The sequence below is a fragment of the Lygodium microphyllum genome, chromosome 17 (genome assembly GCF_053477565.2).
Source record: "Lygodium microphyllum isolate KBCC chromosome 17, Lygodium_microphyllum_v1.1.10, whole genome shotgun sequence".
Taxonomy (NCBI): domain Eukaryota; kingdom Viridiplantae; phylum Streptophyta; class Polypodiopsida; order Schizaeales; family Lygodiaceae; genus Lygodium; species Lygodium microphyllum.
The window spans coordinates 116644394-116659499 of NC_141151.1; the positions used below are offsets into that span (position 1 = coordinate 116644394).

The 15106-nt window shown below is 49.2% G+C and overlaps 1 protein-coding gene across 5 annotated transcripts in view; it reads right to left on the minus strand.

The window, feature by feature from the left end:
• The window catches only part of LOC148022279 (calcium uptake protein, mitochondrial-like), a 187068-nt gene that overhangs the window by 132460 nt on the left and 39502 nt on the right, over positions 1-15106 (minus strand). For all 5 annotated transcript variants that reach the window (XM_087697903.1, XM_087697902.1, XM_087697900.1 and 2 more), the window contains one exon: positions 14009-14219. In XM_087697903.1, coding sequence (XP_087554029.1) covers positions 14009-14219 — 211 coding nt within the window. The remainder of the gene's footprint in view (positions 1-14008; positions 14220-15106) is intronic.

Genomic DNA, 15106 nt, shown 5'->3' on the forward strand with positions numbered 1-15106 from the left:
GACTAGCGCTGGAGTCTTCAAGACAGCTTGTAGCAGAGGGAGATAGACAGTGTTGGTATGCACATATGAGCATGTGGCTGAATTTACATGGCATGAGTACAGATAGACTACCACCGTTTGATTATAGCCTTGTCTGCCCTACTTTGAGCCTCACTCGTGCAGAGCTGAATAGTGTGATCAGGGCAGACATCACTAAAGTGGAGACAGAAAGGACTTGGTCCAAGCCCCCTTTCCCATTAGGGAAGAAAACAACACAATACCAATGTCACTTCTTGAAGCTTTCTCATGACGGTTTCATAGTGAGGCCTAGATACATGGATGCTCAACTTTCCCACAGACTCCGAGTTGCTATTGGTCAGATCCGCACCTCATTGCATCAACTGATGATTAAGACAAGTCAATGGAGACATATTGCAGCCAATGAGAGGATGTGCTAGCTTTGTGGATAGGAGCCAGAGATAGAGGAGCACTACATTTGTAGATGTATTGTATACTATGATATCCGAGGCCGCTATCATTGCCTCTTTAAGGAGGGCTTTGGATCACTAAGACCGGTGATGGACTATGAGGACCAAAGATGTTTGGGCCTTTTCTTACTAGAGCTCCAATGATGCAGAGCATTATTGTTACAGGATAGGAGGGGACCCTAGCATCATCCATTCCTCCAAAGAGCAATTAGAGACTACTTCAACGTAGCTAAACCCCCAGCCTCATGACCACCCCAGACACTACATTTCTTACTGATAGGCGTTGCCAAGATACAACATCAGGAGGCATCACATATGACAGAGCTACAACGCTACACAAACCACGACGCCCTAGAGTACCTACTCCGCAACATAGGCGTGCCCATATACGCCACATTCGCATCACGATTGCTCATTACAAAGGCAAATTGGTGCGGTGACTCAGTTAAAGGTAGCTTGCAGAGTCTTGGTGGATTCCATAGACTGAGGGGGAGATACCCTACACTCTTGATCTTTTTAAACTTAGTTTTCTAACAACTTTCTAAGTTTCCTTACTTCTCATTCCAATATACCATGTAAACTTACACATAAATTTTCTCTCTTCTTATCTAATGAGAGATGATGATACCAGTTGTATTGGTTATGGTCTCGTAGGCCACTCTGGCCTTTTAGAGACATTAATGGACAAAGATGCAAAGGCTGATTGCAACAAATGGTTTGGATTACATGAAAGCCCTCATAACAGCTGAGATTGCAGCAATATGTATGCCAGTGTTTGACAAGGTGACAAGTGACATGAATGCGATGCATCAAACATGGGGAAAGGAATTAAATGCTAAAATGGATGCAAACCTGAAAGCGTGAACGAGGGTGTGTGGCAACATGCAGCAAAAAGTCATGAATGACATGGATACAAAGCAAAAATATGTGTATGGAAAATTGCAGGAGACATTCAGGGAAGAACTAAGTGATGTTGTAGAAGCAAACAGGAAATCATGCTCTAATGGCTGGGATGATGCAAAATATAAAGAAATCGAGGCTGACTTGCAAATGGATACGATAGATAACTTGAACAAGGTAAGGGACGCTTGGAAAGCAGATATGGATGCATTGAAATCTGATACAAATACAGGCATAGCAGCCAAGGAAATGGAGATTGCTGAACTCAAAAGGCAATTAGAGTCATGTAAGAATGAATTAATGACATAAAAGTCAATGATGGATGCACCACAGCAATGCTAGATGCACCAGAATTAAAGAAAGAGGTGGAAAGTTAAAAAAAAAGACATGCACACATGGGTGAATGTGGTAGAGGGAGCTCAAAAGAAAGTAGAAAATGTTCAGCAAACAATGAACAAAAATGCACAATGGATCGAGGTAGCCAAAAGAAACAAAGGGATGCCTCAGAACGAAATGATGAACACAACACTAGAGGAGGAAGCAAAGAGGAAACTCCATGCATTGCGTGTACGTGTGGTGGGGTGGGCTTAAAAAGGAAACCCCCAAGAGGATGCTAAAACACTTTGTGCTAAGATGAGTGCAAATGAGACATGCATTATGAATGCTTGGAGGATAGGTGATCCAAATGACAAAAGAGGTCGGATTCTCATGCTGAAATTTGGGGACATGGATAGCAAAAGGGTCTTCTTATCAAAAAGAAAGGCTTTGAAGGGTGAAAAGATTTACCTTGATGGGGATCTCACACCCGCACAGTACAGAAGGGCTAGCATGCCAAAAGTGTTGGAGGCACAAAAATAAGGCAAGTATGCTATGTATAGAGATGGTAGAGTAATCATAGCAAAACGGAGGTCACAATGACGGTACGAGGCCTATGAGACATTAAAGATGTCCCTTTGGAATTGTAATGGTTCAATGAGACTTGATGCAAGTTATTTTGAGGTTACTTTTCATGGAATAGACATGGCTATGTATACACAAACACATCAGTATACAAAACCTAGATTACCGGATGTTGTGGGATACAAATGGGAGAGCGTATACTGACCTTAACCCCATAGACCAAGAGGAACCAGGGGATCAGGAGGGGTGGCTATTCTTTATCCTGAGATCCTCCAAGACATGATTCATGTGGTGTCACGAGATGTGCATGCTAGATGTATGTGGGTAAGGCCGAGGATAGAGCACCCAAGGGATCTATATGTTGCAGTATGCTACTTTCCACCTTCATCTTCAACATTTGCTCCTAGGGAGGGATCACCTTTTTTTTTTGCAAATAAAGTGTGGCTAATTATATTACTTCAGAAAAAAACCTTAATACAAAGAAGTGCTCATGCTCAACAGACCAAGTTGGAGCTGGTAAAAGTCACATATACATCATATATACAAGCCTCTCAAGTCGTTCTGGGTGGGATAGGGGCAAGAAGCCATGGAGGGGGGGCGTATCGACATCCGGGGCTGCTTGCTTGCATCACGAAGAACGGGTCCTGGCCGCCCCAAGTGCACATGAAATGACCTCGGAGCTCATGACGAGCCCTGGACTCGCCCTGCACCTAATTCCATCGGCCTCGAAGAGAGTGAATGATGGAGGTCCAAAGCTCCGCTAGGGTCGCCTGTATTAAAGGTCTCTCTCCGCTGAAGGCCACCTGACACTGCACCTTCCAAATATGCCAACCAGTAAGACTCCCTATGATTTCCCATACCTCAGAGCGGTCTGATGTGGCCTCCAGTACCTGGCAGATGGGTACAGCCTCTAAACCCACCACTGCGCACGACCCTGCCTCGATCATGAATATCGTGTCCTGCATCCCGGCCTCATACAGAAGGTGACGGCCCTAGCTGATTGCCTTCCAACAAAAAGCACCCCAAGAGATACATCCAAGGCTGGGTGCTATGGGATGCACAATGCGGCATACTCCTCTCCACACGAGCTGTGCCGTCTCACACGACCAAAGGCAGTGTGCTTTGGGGTTTCCATCGACTGCTGTGTGCAGCACTTACAAACTCCCTCCTTTTGCATCTGAGCAAGCCAGCTTTCTGCCGCCAAGCCTCCATGTGCCACCAGCCATAAAAAGTACAAAACCCTCCTCGGCCTCCAACTATCCCATAGCCAGCGCCAGAAGGTCCATCGGAACGGCTCCGTGATGCTGTGCTCCGCCCAGTGCCTGCTACGTGACGGCGCCCAATCCATATCCTCCTGCATCAGTACGTGTCTACCAATCCTGGCAGTGTACTCCAAGAACCTAAGTGGCTTCTTAGCGACTGCAGTGGCTGGCCAAAGCCACTCTCCCGGATCCCACTCCAGCTCATCAAGTGGCCTTCCTTCCCAAATCCAGAGACGCCACTCCCTAAGCTCCTGCCAAAAGACCAAAGGGTCCAACCGCCATGTCTTCCCCTGAAGGCCAACCACCCGGATCCTCTTCCATGAAAGGACAGCTATCCCCTCGTCCTGCTGCCCTTTGTCAAGAGCCAAACGCCCCCCCTCCTGCGCTGTGAAAAAGGTCCCAGGTGGAGCGCCGCCCACTCTTCCTGCCATCTATAAGGGGATGCCTGCTGGTGAAAACCTAGTGGCCCATACCTCCCCAGGCTCTATCGGCTCTTGGATCGGGGGAGCAAGCCACTCCTGAGGTATCGCTGCGTCTATCTCTCTTCTCCTCAGCTCCACTCCTCACTGGCAGCCTGATGCTTGCTTCAATATCTCCTCGTCTGCCATCCTGTACACCTCCCGCCATGTCCTAACTGTAGGAGCCGGGCCAACCTCCCAACCAGCCCACTGGATATGGGGGCGCTCGCCGATCTATGCCCCTTCCCGGTCCCTAACCTGGGGGTTCTAAATCACCGGCTAACGGTCTATCTCCTCCTGGCAGCTTGGAGGGCTCTAGATAAGGGCCTTATGAAGGCCCTGCCACACACGAAGCAAGCTGCGTAGAAAGGTGGTTTGAGGGGGGTGATCTGGGCTGTCGTGAAGATCCATTTCAGGGACCCTCACCGCCAAGCCTCGGTCTACAGTCCTGAAGACCCTCCTGCAATATGACCTTCCAAGTCTGCCCTCCCGGTGTGAGGCTGCAAACAACTAGCTTGCCTAGGAGGGCCATACTCTGATACTCTGGGTCTATGATCCCAAGCCCTCCCTCTGATCGATATCATATAATGGTCGCCCACACCACCTTGGCCCTGGAATCCCTGGAGCAGTCTGACCCAGACCAAAGGAAATTCCGCACTAGGCGGCGAAGCTGTATTACACAAGAGGAGGAGAAGCATCAACAAGAGGCGATGTACCACGCCGGCGCTAGGAGGACCTGGTTAACTACCAGGGCTCGGCCGGCTAGTGAGAGGCAAGCCGTGCTCCAATAGGTCAGCTTCTTCCGAATAGAATCGAGGGCTTCCATGCTGGGCGGGAGTGATGTCGAGTCCCACTTGGAACCCTAGGTACCGAACGGTCTCTCCTCTGCTCACCCATCTAAATCCCAGGTGGACACCCCACTCCGTGCTAGAGACCGGGTTTGTGAGAAAACCAACCGACTTTTGCCAATTGATTTTTGCTCCCGCTGCAGTAGAGAACACCTCAAGAGCCAACCTCACTCTCTCCAGCATCAATTTTCCGTCCTCTATGTAGAGCGTTGTGTCATCTGCATACTTTGAGTCTAACAGCTCGGTTTCCTCTCTTACTGGAAGTCAAAGGCCACGTAAACCACTCACACGTGACCTGAGGAAGTGAAACATCGCCTCTACAAAGAGAAGGAACATGTACGGGGCCAGGGGGCAGCCCAATCGGACCGATCTCTCCAACCGAAACTCCTCCCCTCGCCTCCTTGCTATGAGAACCCTACTGGTGGCCGATCTGTAAAGTGTAGAGACCACGAAAATCCAAGCCTGGAAGAAACCCAACCTCACCATCGTTCCCTCTAGGAAATCCCAGTCAACCCTGTCATATGCTTTCTCAAAATCCAAGAGTAGTACGGCCAGTCTGTGCCCACTGTACTGGGCCCACTCTGTCGCCTCAAAGAAGGCGAATACGTTGTCCAGGATGCTCCTATCCTAGACAAATCCTGTCTGTGTGTCATGGATGATGTCTGGAAGCAAGGGGCATAGTCGCCTATCAATCATCTTTGCCAGTGCCTTATAGGCCACTGACAATAAGGTGATCGGTCTCCACTAGGAAAGCTCCAACCGGTCTCCCCCTTTGGGGAGAAGACTGATAAGGCCTACCGATAGACTCCTTGGCATCTGTCCTGAAGTGAAAATCTCCTGAAAGGCCAACAGTAGGGGGTCCTTCACCACTTCCCAAAAGGTAGTGAAGAAAGCCTTAGAGAGGCCATCCTCTCCCGGGCATTTCTGCCTATCCTGTGTATGGAAATCCTCCTCTAATTCCTTCTCTGTAAAAGGGGCTAGGAGGGAGCATCCCATCACCTTTGTGACGAGGGACGGGATATTATTTTAGACCTATTGTCTACATTGTTGTCCTCTAGCTGAGGCTGTCTCGCGCTGAAAGAGGCGATTATAGTAGTCAGTGGCAATCTCCATCACCTCGTCTGGGCTAGAACGGGTCCTCCCATATTGATCTCGAGAGCTGCGTATCTACTCTCCAGAGGTGCGAGGCTGATGCACCTGAAAAAACTCAATGTACATCGTGTCCCCCTTCCGCGCCCAAAAAGCTGTTGAGGTGCGGAAAGAGAACTCAGAGCGCCTGTCCTCTAGGCCAGCAATGGCTGTGGAAAGAGAACTCGGAGCACCTATTCTCTAAGCCAGCAATGGCTACTCGCGCACACACCTCCTGTGTGTGGAGAGTGGAATCCCCTGGTGCCACCTGTAATAATCTCTGCATGGCTACAAGGTCCCGCCGGAGTGCTCTCTCCTCCTCCCAGCTCTGCTGCCTGGCCTGTATGGCTACCTCTTGGCAGATTCTACTCGACTCAACTGGGGCCTCTGCAACCACCTCTCCGATCTGGCCCCTCTTGCCCCACTCTCTGGTCCAAATCTGCTCTATCTGTCTCATCGCCTCCTCCCTCCTGTAGATCGAGTTAGGGATCCAACAAGATCGTGAGTCTAGGGCAGATGCTGGGGGATCTAGCGTTAGGAGAGCCGGGCAATGATCGGACAACGTGGTGCCCGCCAATTGCGATCTAGTCTCCTCGAGAGCCTCCCTACTCTCCCACATAAAACCTGTCCAACCACTCCAGCAGGACTCCACCTAGCCGCATGTATCCCCAAGAGAAGTCCAGCGACCTCTCCCTCCTATGGAAGGCAGGGTCTCTCCAGGCATCGCGTGCTCCTACTACCAGTAGAAACACCTCCCATGCCTCCTGCTCCTCCCCGGCCATGCCTTGGTAGTTTCTCCATCTGCCCTGCTGGTCCTCCAAAGCCTCCAGGTTGTTGAAGTCTCCTCCAACAATCCAGGAGTCCACCTCTAGGAGTCCTTCCACGATCTCCACCCAGAACCTACTGCATGCCCTAACCTCCGTAGGGGCATAGATATTTAGGACTCCAAGGTACGAGTCCCCAATATCCAATCTAATCCATAGCACTCTCCCTACCACTATCGTCCCGTAGTCTCGAACACAAGCGGTAAGACTCGGACCAATAAAGGTGCATACGCCTCCACTCCTACCGTGGGCACTTATGGCGTGCTCCCAATAAGTGTGCGAGCTGCCTGGAAGTACCTTCCCTACACGTTGGGCCTAGGTAGGGGTGAGCTTGTGCTCCTGTAGAAGTAAGATGTTGATCCGTCCGGCAAGGGCAGGCTGCAACTCCTGCCAAACAATCAATTTCCTAGAACCACGTGCCCCACTATAGTGGAGGCTATTCACATCCCAGGATGCAAGATGTAAGCTCATGGGGAAACCTATGACTGCCCGAACAGGTATCTGTTCGGTGTCGAGGCTGCTGATGATGAGGAGGAGCTATAAGGCATGCAGGTACGCTTTGCCGCCGGTCTAGACGGCGAGCTCCATTCCCCCATGGTGGCCCTCGGCCGGACCAACGAGGTGATAGAAATTCCAGGTGGTATTATCAATGTATCTATCAACCATGCTGAGAGTCGAGACTCTGTGCAATGGTAGAAATAGGTCGCATGTGCCAGGGGCCACTCAATCACATCCCTCAGAGCTCTCCACTGTGGAGGGTCTCAAAAGATAATGCTCAGGTGAGGGATCTCGGCACCAGCCCACCAGTTAATGTCCATCATGCAACCAGGCCACTGCTCTGCAAACAGTGCTAGTCCTTCTTCTCCCATCCACTGGGAGGTGTGATCTGCCACCTGCCTTATCAACTCTTCCTCTATCTGTGTCGTCCTCCACTCCCCTAAGTGAGAGGACTGAAGAAAAAAGGCGTAGTTTGGTCCATCCGGTGGTACTAGTAGATGGACCGTGCCCCTCCTTGACTAACGAACCACAAAGATCCCCACCTCTAGAGGTAGTGGAAACTCTCCGCGCTCCGCAACACTCAAGTAGGACCATGGGCCTTTTCGAAAGAACTCCTGTGGCAACAGGTGTACCTATCTCGGGAAGGTGTGACGGGCGGCAGGGGTGGATGAGCTGGCGACTGTATAGGAGGGGGAGGACTGCTGGTGTGAAGAGGATATAGGCGTGTGTGGCTCATCACCTCCTATGGGAGGCGGAGGGGTGGGTCTAGGGGGGATTGCCTGAACCAAGTGCAGATCAAGGAAGGTGCTCAGTACGGGAGGTGGTGGGGGGAGAATGATCGAGGGATGGTGGGGTGGACGGAAGTACATGGCAGGTGTGGGGGGGGGGCTGGTGGTCCTGGAAGTGGGGGGGTTATGGGCCAGGGTCAGTGTGGGGGGGGCGGCCAAGGATGTGCAGGGAGGTGGGTGTGGGGACTCAGGAGAGGTAGTCTGTGGCGCGGGTGGTGGATGTGGGGGGCTACGGTCCTACCGGGTGGGGAGGGCAGGAGGGGGCTGTGGAGTGCTCTGCCGAGGGGGCGTCGCACACCTACCTACTCTCTGCTTCCGAGGCTGGTTCTGAGACGCAGGCTGCGCCCCCCCTGCCGTCTCCCTCTCTCTCGTCCCCGGACCTGTGTGAAGCAATCAGCATCCACCTGTGGGCCTGTGGCGGAGCCACCTTGACTCTGAAACGCGTGCAACCTGCTGCTTAATGCCCAAAGTCGTGACAGCGCAGGCACTGCCTTGGCTGCCTCATCACAATGACCTGTTGCCTAAAGGAGTGCCCGCCCGCCTCAATCTCTAGGAACTGTGGGATATTCTTGACCTCTTTCACTACCACCCGTACCTTTGGACCTCCTGCAACTGTCACTGCATCCGCGAAGGACGCGGAAAGAATAGTGCCAAAAAGCCTTCCAAAGTCTTCCACCAACTGGCGATACTCAATTGCCAAGCCGAGGAAAAGAAGAGTGACCGGGTACCAAAGAAACCTGTTGTGGAGTGCAAATGCCTCCACAGTAAAGCCCCTGTACCAAGGGACTATGTGCATGATCCCCTTCGTGGACACATATGGTGAACTGGCGAGTAACTCGCGAGCTGCATCTGCCAAGCTGAGCCGGACCATGAAGATCCCTTGGCCCAATAGGACCGTCTCCTCGATCTGCGCTGTCCCGGTGTGCAGCGTGGAGTGTAGCCAATCTCGAAGCTGGGCCTTGGCTAAGGAATGTCCTACTACCTGACCATAGATCGTTGTTTCCATCTCCTTAGCCCGGACGGCTAAGAGCTGTTCCTCAGAGAGGACAACGAGCATGTTTAACTGGGGGGCACTCACTGAGTGCGCCGACGTTTGGAGAGGACTAATAATCACGTCACGGTGCTACCTGGGGGTTTCGGGGGGATTGCTGCAGATAGAGAGAGCAACATGAGGGTGGGGGAATCGATGGTGAGGGAGGGGAACACTACTGTGTTTGCTATGGATGGGTCCAAGGTTGCGGATGAGGGAAGCGCATCGGGGGGGGGTGGTGGTTGGGGGGGGGAAGGGGGGGGAGAGGTGGGGGGGATCTGTAGCAAAGGCTAGCCTTGGGGGGGCGAACTGTTTAGGCTAGGCCGGGGGGGGACAACAAGCAAGATGATGGCCAAGGTGGAGCAATGAGTAGGGCGGGGCAGGGGCAATGGGCAGGGCAAGGCGGGACGATGGACAAGACGGGCAACAGGGCGGGGCGACGGGCAAGGTAGAGCAGAGTGGAAGACGGGCAAGGCAAGGCAAGGGCTCAGGCAGGGAAGGAGGGGGCACCAGCGTAGACGAACATCAGGGCGGGCTCGAGCATGAGGGAGACGGGGGTAGCAGGTGACGTAACAGGGACCACCATTTGAAGTACTATATGAAGATATTATGAGATATGCAAATACTGGAGACAAAATACTAGTGGAAAACTTTAATGCCCAAACAAGAAGCGAGTAGTCCACCTTGTATGATACTGAATATGAAATGCTTAAGAAATTGGCATTGGACGTTAGGACATCTCAAGATAAGAAGGTGACAGCATATGGATCCCATCTGCTGGCTTTGGGAAGTGCTCATGGATTGGCTATATTCAATGACCTATTAAGATGGCCGGGAGTGGATGCTTTCACTTGTTGGAACAGCAAAAAAGGGGCCAGTTTGGTGGACTATGTAATGGGCTCGCCAATGTTAATTCTAGAAATTAAGGATTTTGAGATATGTGATAAGCCGATCAGCATAGCGGCCGACCATGCAATCCTAAAATTTGCTCTAGCAAAACAGAAAGCATGCACACAGTTGCACACATTCCCGCATTATGAATTTCTAAAGCAAACGTCGCATATCTATAGTGGTGCAATACAACATGGCTTAAGTCACCTAGACCAACATGAACCACTGGAAGATGTCACTAGATCTCTAGCAAAGGTTTTACATACCGCAGCTTCAGAGACATTCCCATCTAAGATGGGTTCTAGTGCAATACGCAGCTGTATTGCCCCTCAAAATGCTTGGTATAATGATGAGTGCAAATAGACTAGGACCCACCTACAGAGGGATGTTACACTAGGAACATGCACACATAAGCAGACACACAATGTCTTCGTCCTCTTGTGCAGAAAAATAAGAGAGATTATTTTGCCAAACTAGAGTCAGAGATGTATCAACTCTTTTTTAGCAAAGACAACAAGAAGGAATGGAGGAAATTTCACAAGAGACAACCCCCAATTCAATTGACATCACCTATGGTATGGCATGAACATGCTAGGGCACTATATGATGTTCCATCATAAGATCAGATACCCTATCCATCAAACTCTAGGCCAACACACAGTGGTTTCTTTATGGAAAAGATGGTGAGATATGCCATTTGGAGGTTGAAGAATGGGACAGCACATGATCCAGATGGCCTTGTGGCAAAGCATTTTGCACATGCATGTTTTGCACAGGCCCCTATCTTGGCGAATCTCTTCAACAGAGCTGTATGTGAGGGGCTTCCAATAAGTTGGTGTGACTACACAATAGTGCCAATTTTTAAGAGTAGAGATTTATTGGTCGCCAGAACAACTACCACACTATTATGATTGGCCATATCCTAGCAAAGATATATGCCTCTATTGTGGAGCATGAGTTGAGTTGGTGGGCTGAAACAAAGAAAATACGGTCTATAGGACAAGTTGGATTCCGCCACAGATAAAATACGCTAGACCATAGATTCACGCTAAGGGCCTTGATTGAGAAGGGACGATCACGGAGGCAAAGAATCTACTATTGTTTTGTGGACCTCCACAAAGCCTTTGATATTGTGCCACGTGCAAGACTCATGCAAAGGTTGCGAGCCATTGGGGTCCCACAAGATATGTAGTGGTGTATTTATGCATTGTATGAAACTGTGACAGGGAGAGTATGAGTGCCTGGAGGCACAACAGACTCACTCTCTAGTACGGTGGGCGTAAAGCAAGGTTGTCCCCTCTCTCCTTTGTTGTTTGGACTGTACATTGACAAGATTTCTGATTACATGCACAGATGGGGTGGTATGGGAGCCAGCTTGGCTATGGCACTGATACCAATTTTGTTATATGCTGATGATATGGTGCTTATCTCAAATTCACCAGAGGGACTACAATGGCATTTGGATGCATTGCATGTGCTCTATGAAGATAAAGGTCTCAAGGTTAACCTTGGAAAGGCTAAAATTATGGTCTTTAACACCTCAGCAGCTTGGGTGACACGCTCAGAGCACCACTTTATGTATGACAATCAGCCTGTGGAAATGGTTAGAAAATATATGGACCTCAAGGTCACTTTCAAAGGGCCACAGTTTTCATGAAAGGAGACTTTAGAGGTTAGGCTTGCACGGGCAGATACAGCTTTGGGTACTCTAAAGCAACAGTGTGTACACATACAATTCCAAGAGCCTGGTACCAAATTGTGGCTTTTGACACCTTAGTTATGCCCACACTACTCTATGGGGCAGCCATTTGGGGCCCAAGCCTTTATCATACTAGACGGATGCTACTTATGGACCGTGATGGACCAAAAGCACAACATTATGATGGCTGAGAACACATGCAAAGACCACTGGTCATGATGATAGCATGTATGATAGCCTCAGTACCACAAAAGATCATCCAAGCAGAATTGGGCTCTGCACCCATGGTAGTTGAGGCATTATTCCAAACAATTACTTTCGTCCAGAGGATATGGCAACTCCCTAAAGACCGATATCGTAGCATATGAACACATGGCTGAACTTACATGGCATGAGTACAGATAGACTACCACTATTCAATTACAGCCTCAACTACCCTACTTTGAGCCTCAATCGTGCAGAGCTGAATAGTGTGATTAGAGCAGACATCACTAAAGTGGAGACTGAAAGGACTTGGTCCAAGCCCCCTTTCCCATTAGGCACGAAAATGGCACAATACCAATGTGCCATTTTCTCATGATGCAACTTTCTCATGATGGTTTCATAGTGAGACCGAGATACATGGATGCTCAACTTTCCCATGGACTCTAAGTTACTATTGGTTCACATTAGCTGATGATTGAGACAGGTCGATGGACCCATATTGCAGCCAATGAGAGGATGTGCCAGCTTTGTGGATGGGAGCCAGATATGGAGGAGCACTACATTTGTAGATGTGCTGTATACTATAACATCCAAGGTTGCTATCATTGCCTCTTTAAGGAGGGCTTTGGACCACTAAGACACAGGTGATGGACTATGAGGATCAAAGATGTTTGGGCCTTTTCTTATTGGAGCTCCAACGCCGCAGAGCATTATTGTTATGGGATAGGAGGCGACCCCAACGTCATCCACTCCTCCAAAGAGTAGTTACAGACTTCTTGAGCATAGCTGAGCCCCCAGCTGCTACCACCCCAGACACTACATCTCCTATTGATAGGTGTTGTTGAGGTACAACATCAGGCAGCATCACAGTTGATAGAGCTACAGTGTTATGCAGAGCACGACGCCCTAGAGTACCTACTCGGCAAAATAGGCGTGCCCATATGCATCACATTCACATCACAATTGCTTGTTACAAAGGCAGATTGGCGTGCTGACTTAGTCGGAGGTAGTTTGCAAAGTCTTGGTGGATTCCATAGACTAAGGGGGAAATACTCTACACTCTTTTTAATCTTTTTAAACTTATTTTTTCCAGCTTTTTCAGTTTCCATACTTCTCATTCCAATCTACCATGTAGACTTACACATATTATCTCTTCTTCTCTGATGAGAGATGATGATACCAGTTGTATTGGTTATGTTCTCATAGGCCACTCTGGCCTTTTAGAGACGTTAATAGATCTGTGTGTGTGTGTGTGTGTGTGTGTGTGTGTGTGTGTGTGTGTGTGTCGCGCCCACTGTGCAACAGTGTGCAGGCAGCAACCTGTGGTCTTGTGCTCTCTCTTTCTCTGTGTCTTGCTCTCTTTATCTCTCATTCTGTTCCTGTCTCTGTTCGAAGAGAGCTCTGCTGACGATTTGTTGTCTCCATGTACTGGAGGTACAAAGTCTAGGTGCAGGGTAGGATAGCAGTGTTGAAGGCTGCACCTGCTTGTGGGGTAGCGTGCAGGTAAGGAGCACACCTGTCACGCAGGCCTGGCGGCACAAAAGGCAATGATCTACTGGCAGGCAGGATGCAGGGTCAAGCAGCTGATGTGACAACAGCAGGCATATCCTTTCTATATATGGCAGCACGTGGCTCATTGTCTGCAGAAGGGCACAATGGGCATGAGGAACAGGAAGGTGATGGGATGAACTACCGGCCCTATGTCTGTGTCACCTTAGGAGCAGATCAAACAGGGGTGCCAACCAACAACATGCACGTGACATCCACCATGTTTTCCTCCCTCCCTCCCTCCCTCCCCCCCCCCCCCCCCCCCCCCTCTCTATCTATCTATCTATCTATCAAATACATACATACATACATACATACATGTATGGACGGATGTATCCCTGCTTATTTTCATATCTATGCACATGTGAGTGCACACATACACAAAAGAGAGAAATATTTAAAGAACTAGAAAAATATGAAATTGCACCAAACTTTTTCAAAGCACTACCTTGCTGCTTTTATAAATTTAACTTCTCATAGCAACTTTTTCAAATATATTTCTTTGCCAATCGGTGTGCTTTAGCTATAAGAAAAACCTTTTTGAGCTAAGAGAAAGCACCAACCTCCTCATGCAGTTCTTTCAAGAAGAGTATGAGGTCATCATGCTTTAATGACTTTTTACCATCACTTCCAAAGAAGAACTCCACTAGGCCACAGTTCTCTGGACTTTTCTCACCTCTTAAACCCATTCTAATAGAATCACGTTGGGCTCCTTTTCTTGTGCGAGACTTCATCACTCCCATCACTTTTTGAAACTCCTCTCTATCTATGGTCCTGGATAGAAGAAAATTTGCCAAATTTTATATATTAGCTCTCTAATTAATTTCATCCATAAATTTCCTCTCTCTCAAGCCCCTCCCCCTTCCTCAGCCTGAACCATTACACAACTCGAACAAACCAAATTCATCCAGCAATCCCAACCACTGTAAAACATATTCTAACCTTTGAGAAGAGCTAGTTAGCAGCAATATTAGAACAGGTGCTTAAATGCACTAGTGGGGCTGAAGAAGTTGATGATTTGGGGCTAGGACCTTTCTCTCTACACATGTAGAAGCCTCTCTTGCTGCCTACGTGGCTCCATGAGGAAAATACAAAGGCATCTCTATCTAGGGAAATCTCTCTCTCAGCTGAGCAGGTTGAACCCTCCTAAAGAAGCAACGATATCACTTAGCCTCATAATATATCCATCATCTACATCAATGATGCTCTTGTGGCTCTTACCTCTGCATGGTGTCCTAGCCACCTATGCTCTCAAGCTCAAGAGTGTGTGGTAATACTCTCATCTAACCAATAGCAACCTCATAGCATGGGACATATAAGTACCTATGTAGCCCAAGCCATCTTATAACCCATCATCCAAGGAAATGAACTCTTCGTTGTGAACCGCCACCAGAGTTTGGCAATCACATGCAGAGCTCTAGCACTCTTTCTGTCAGTCAGTCCTTTTTAGCACACCAGGCCTGAGTCACATCAGGTGGAGATTAGGGTTTCTCAGGTCTGCCATGGCTGCTTCTGGTTTGGTCTCAGCCCGCCGCTGTCCAGCAGCCCAAGTGAATCCTTACATCAAGATTTCCCGCAGGGTGGATCTTCTAAATGGACACTTTTGGGGACAGTACATTTTGTGGCAGTCAGACCTGTTTTGAAAAATCAGCCCAAATATT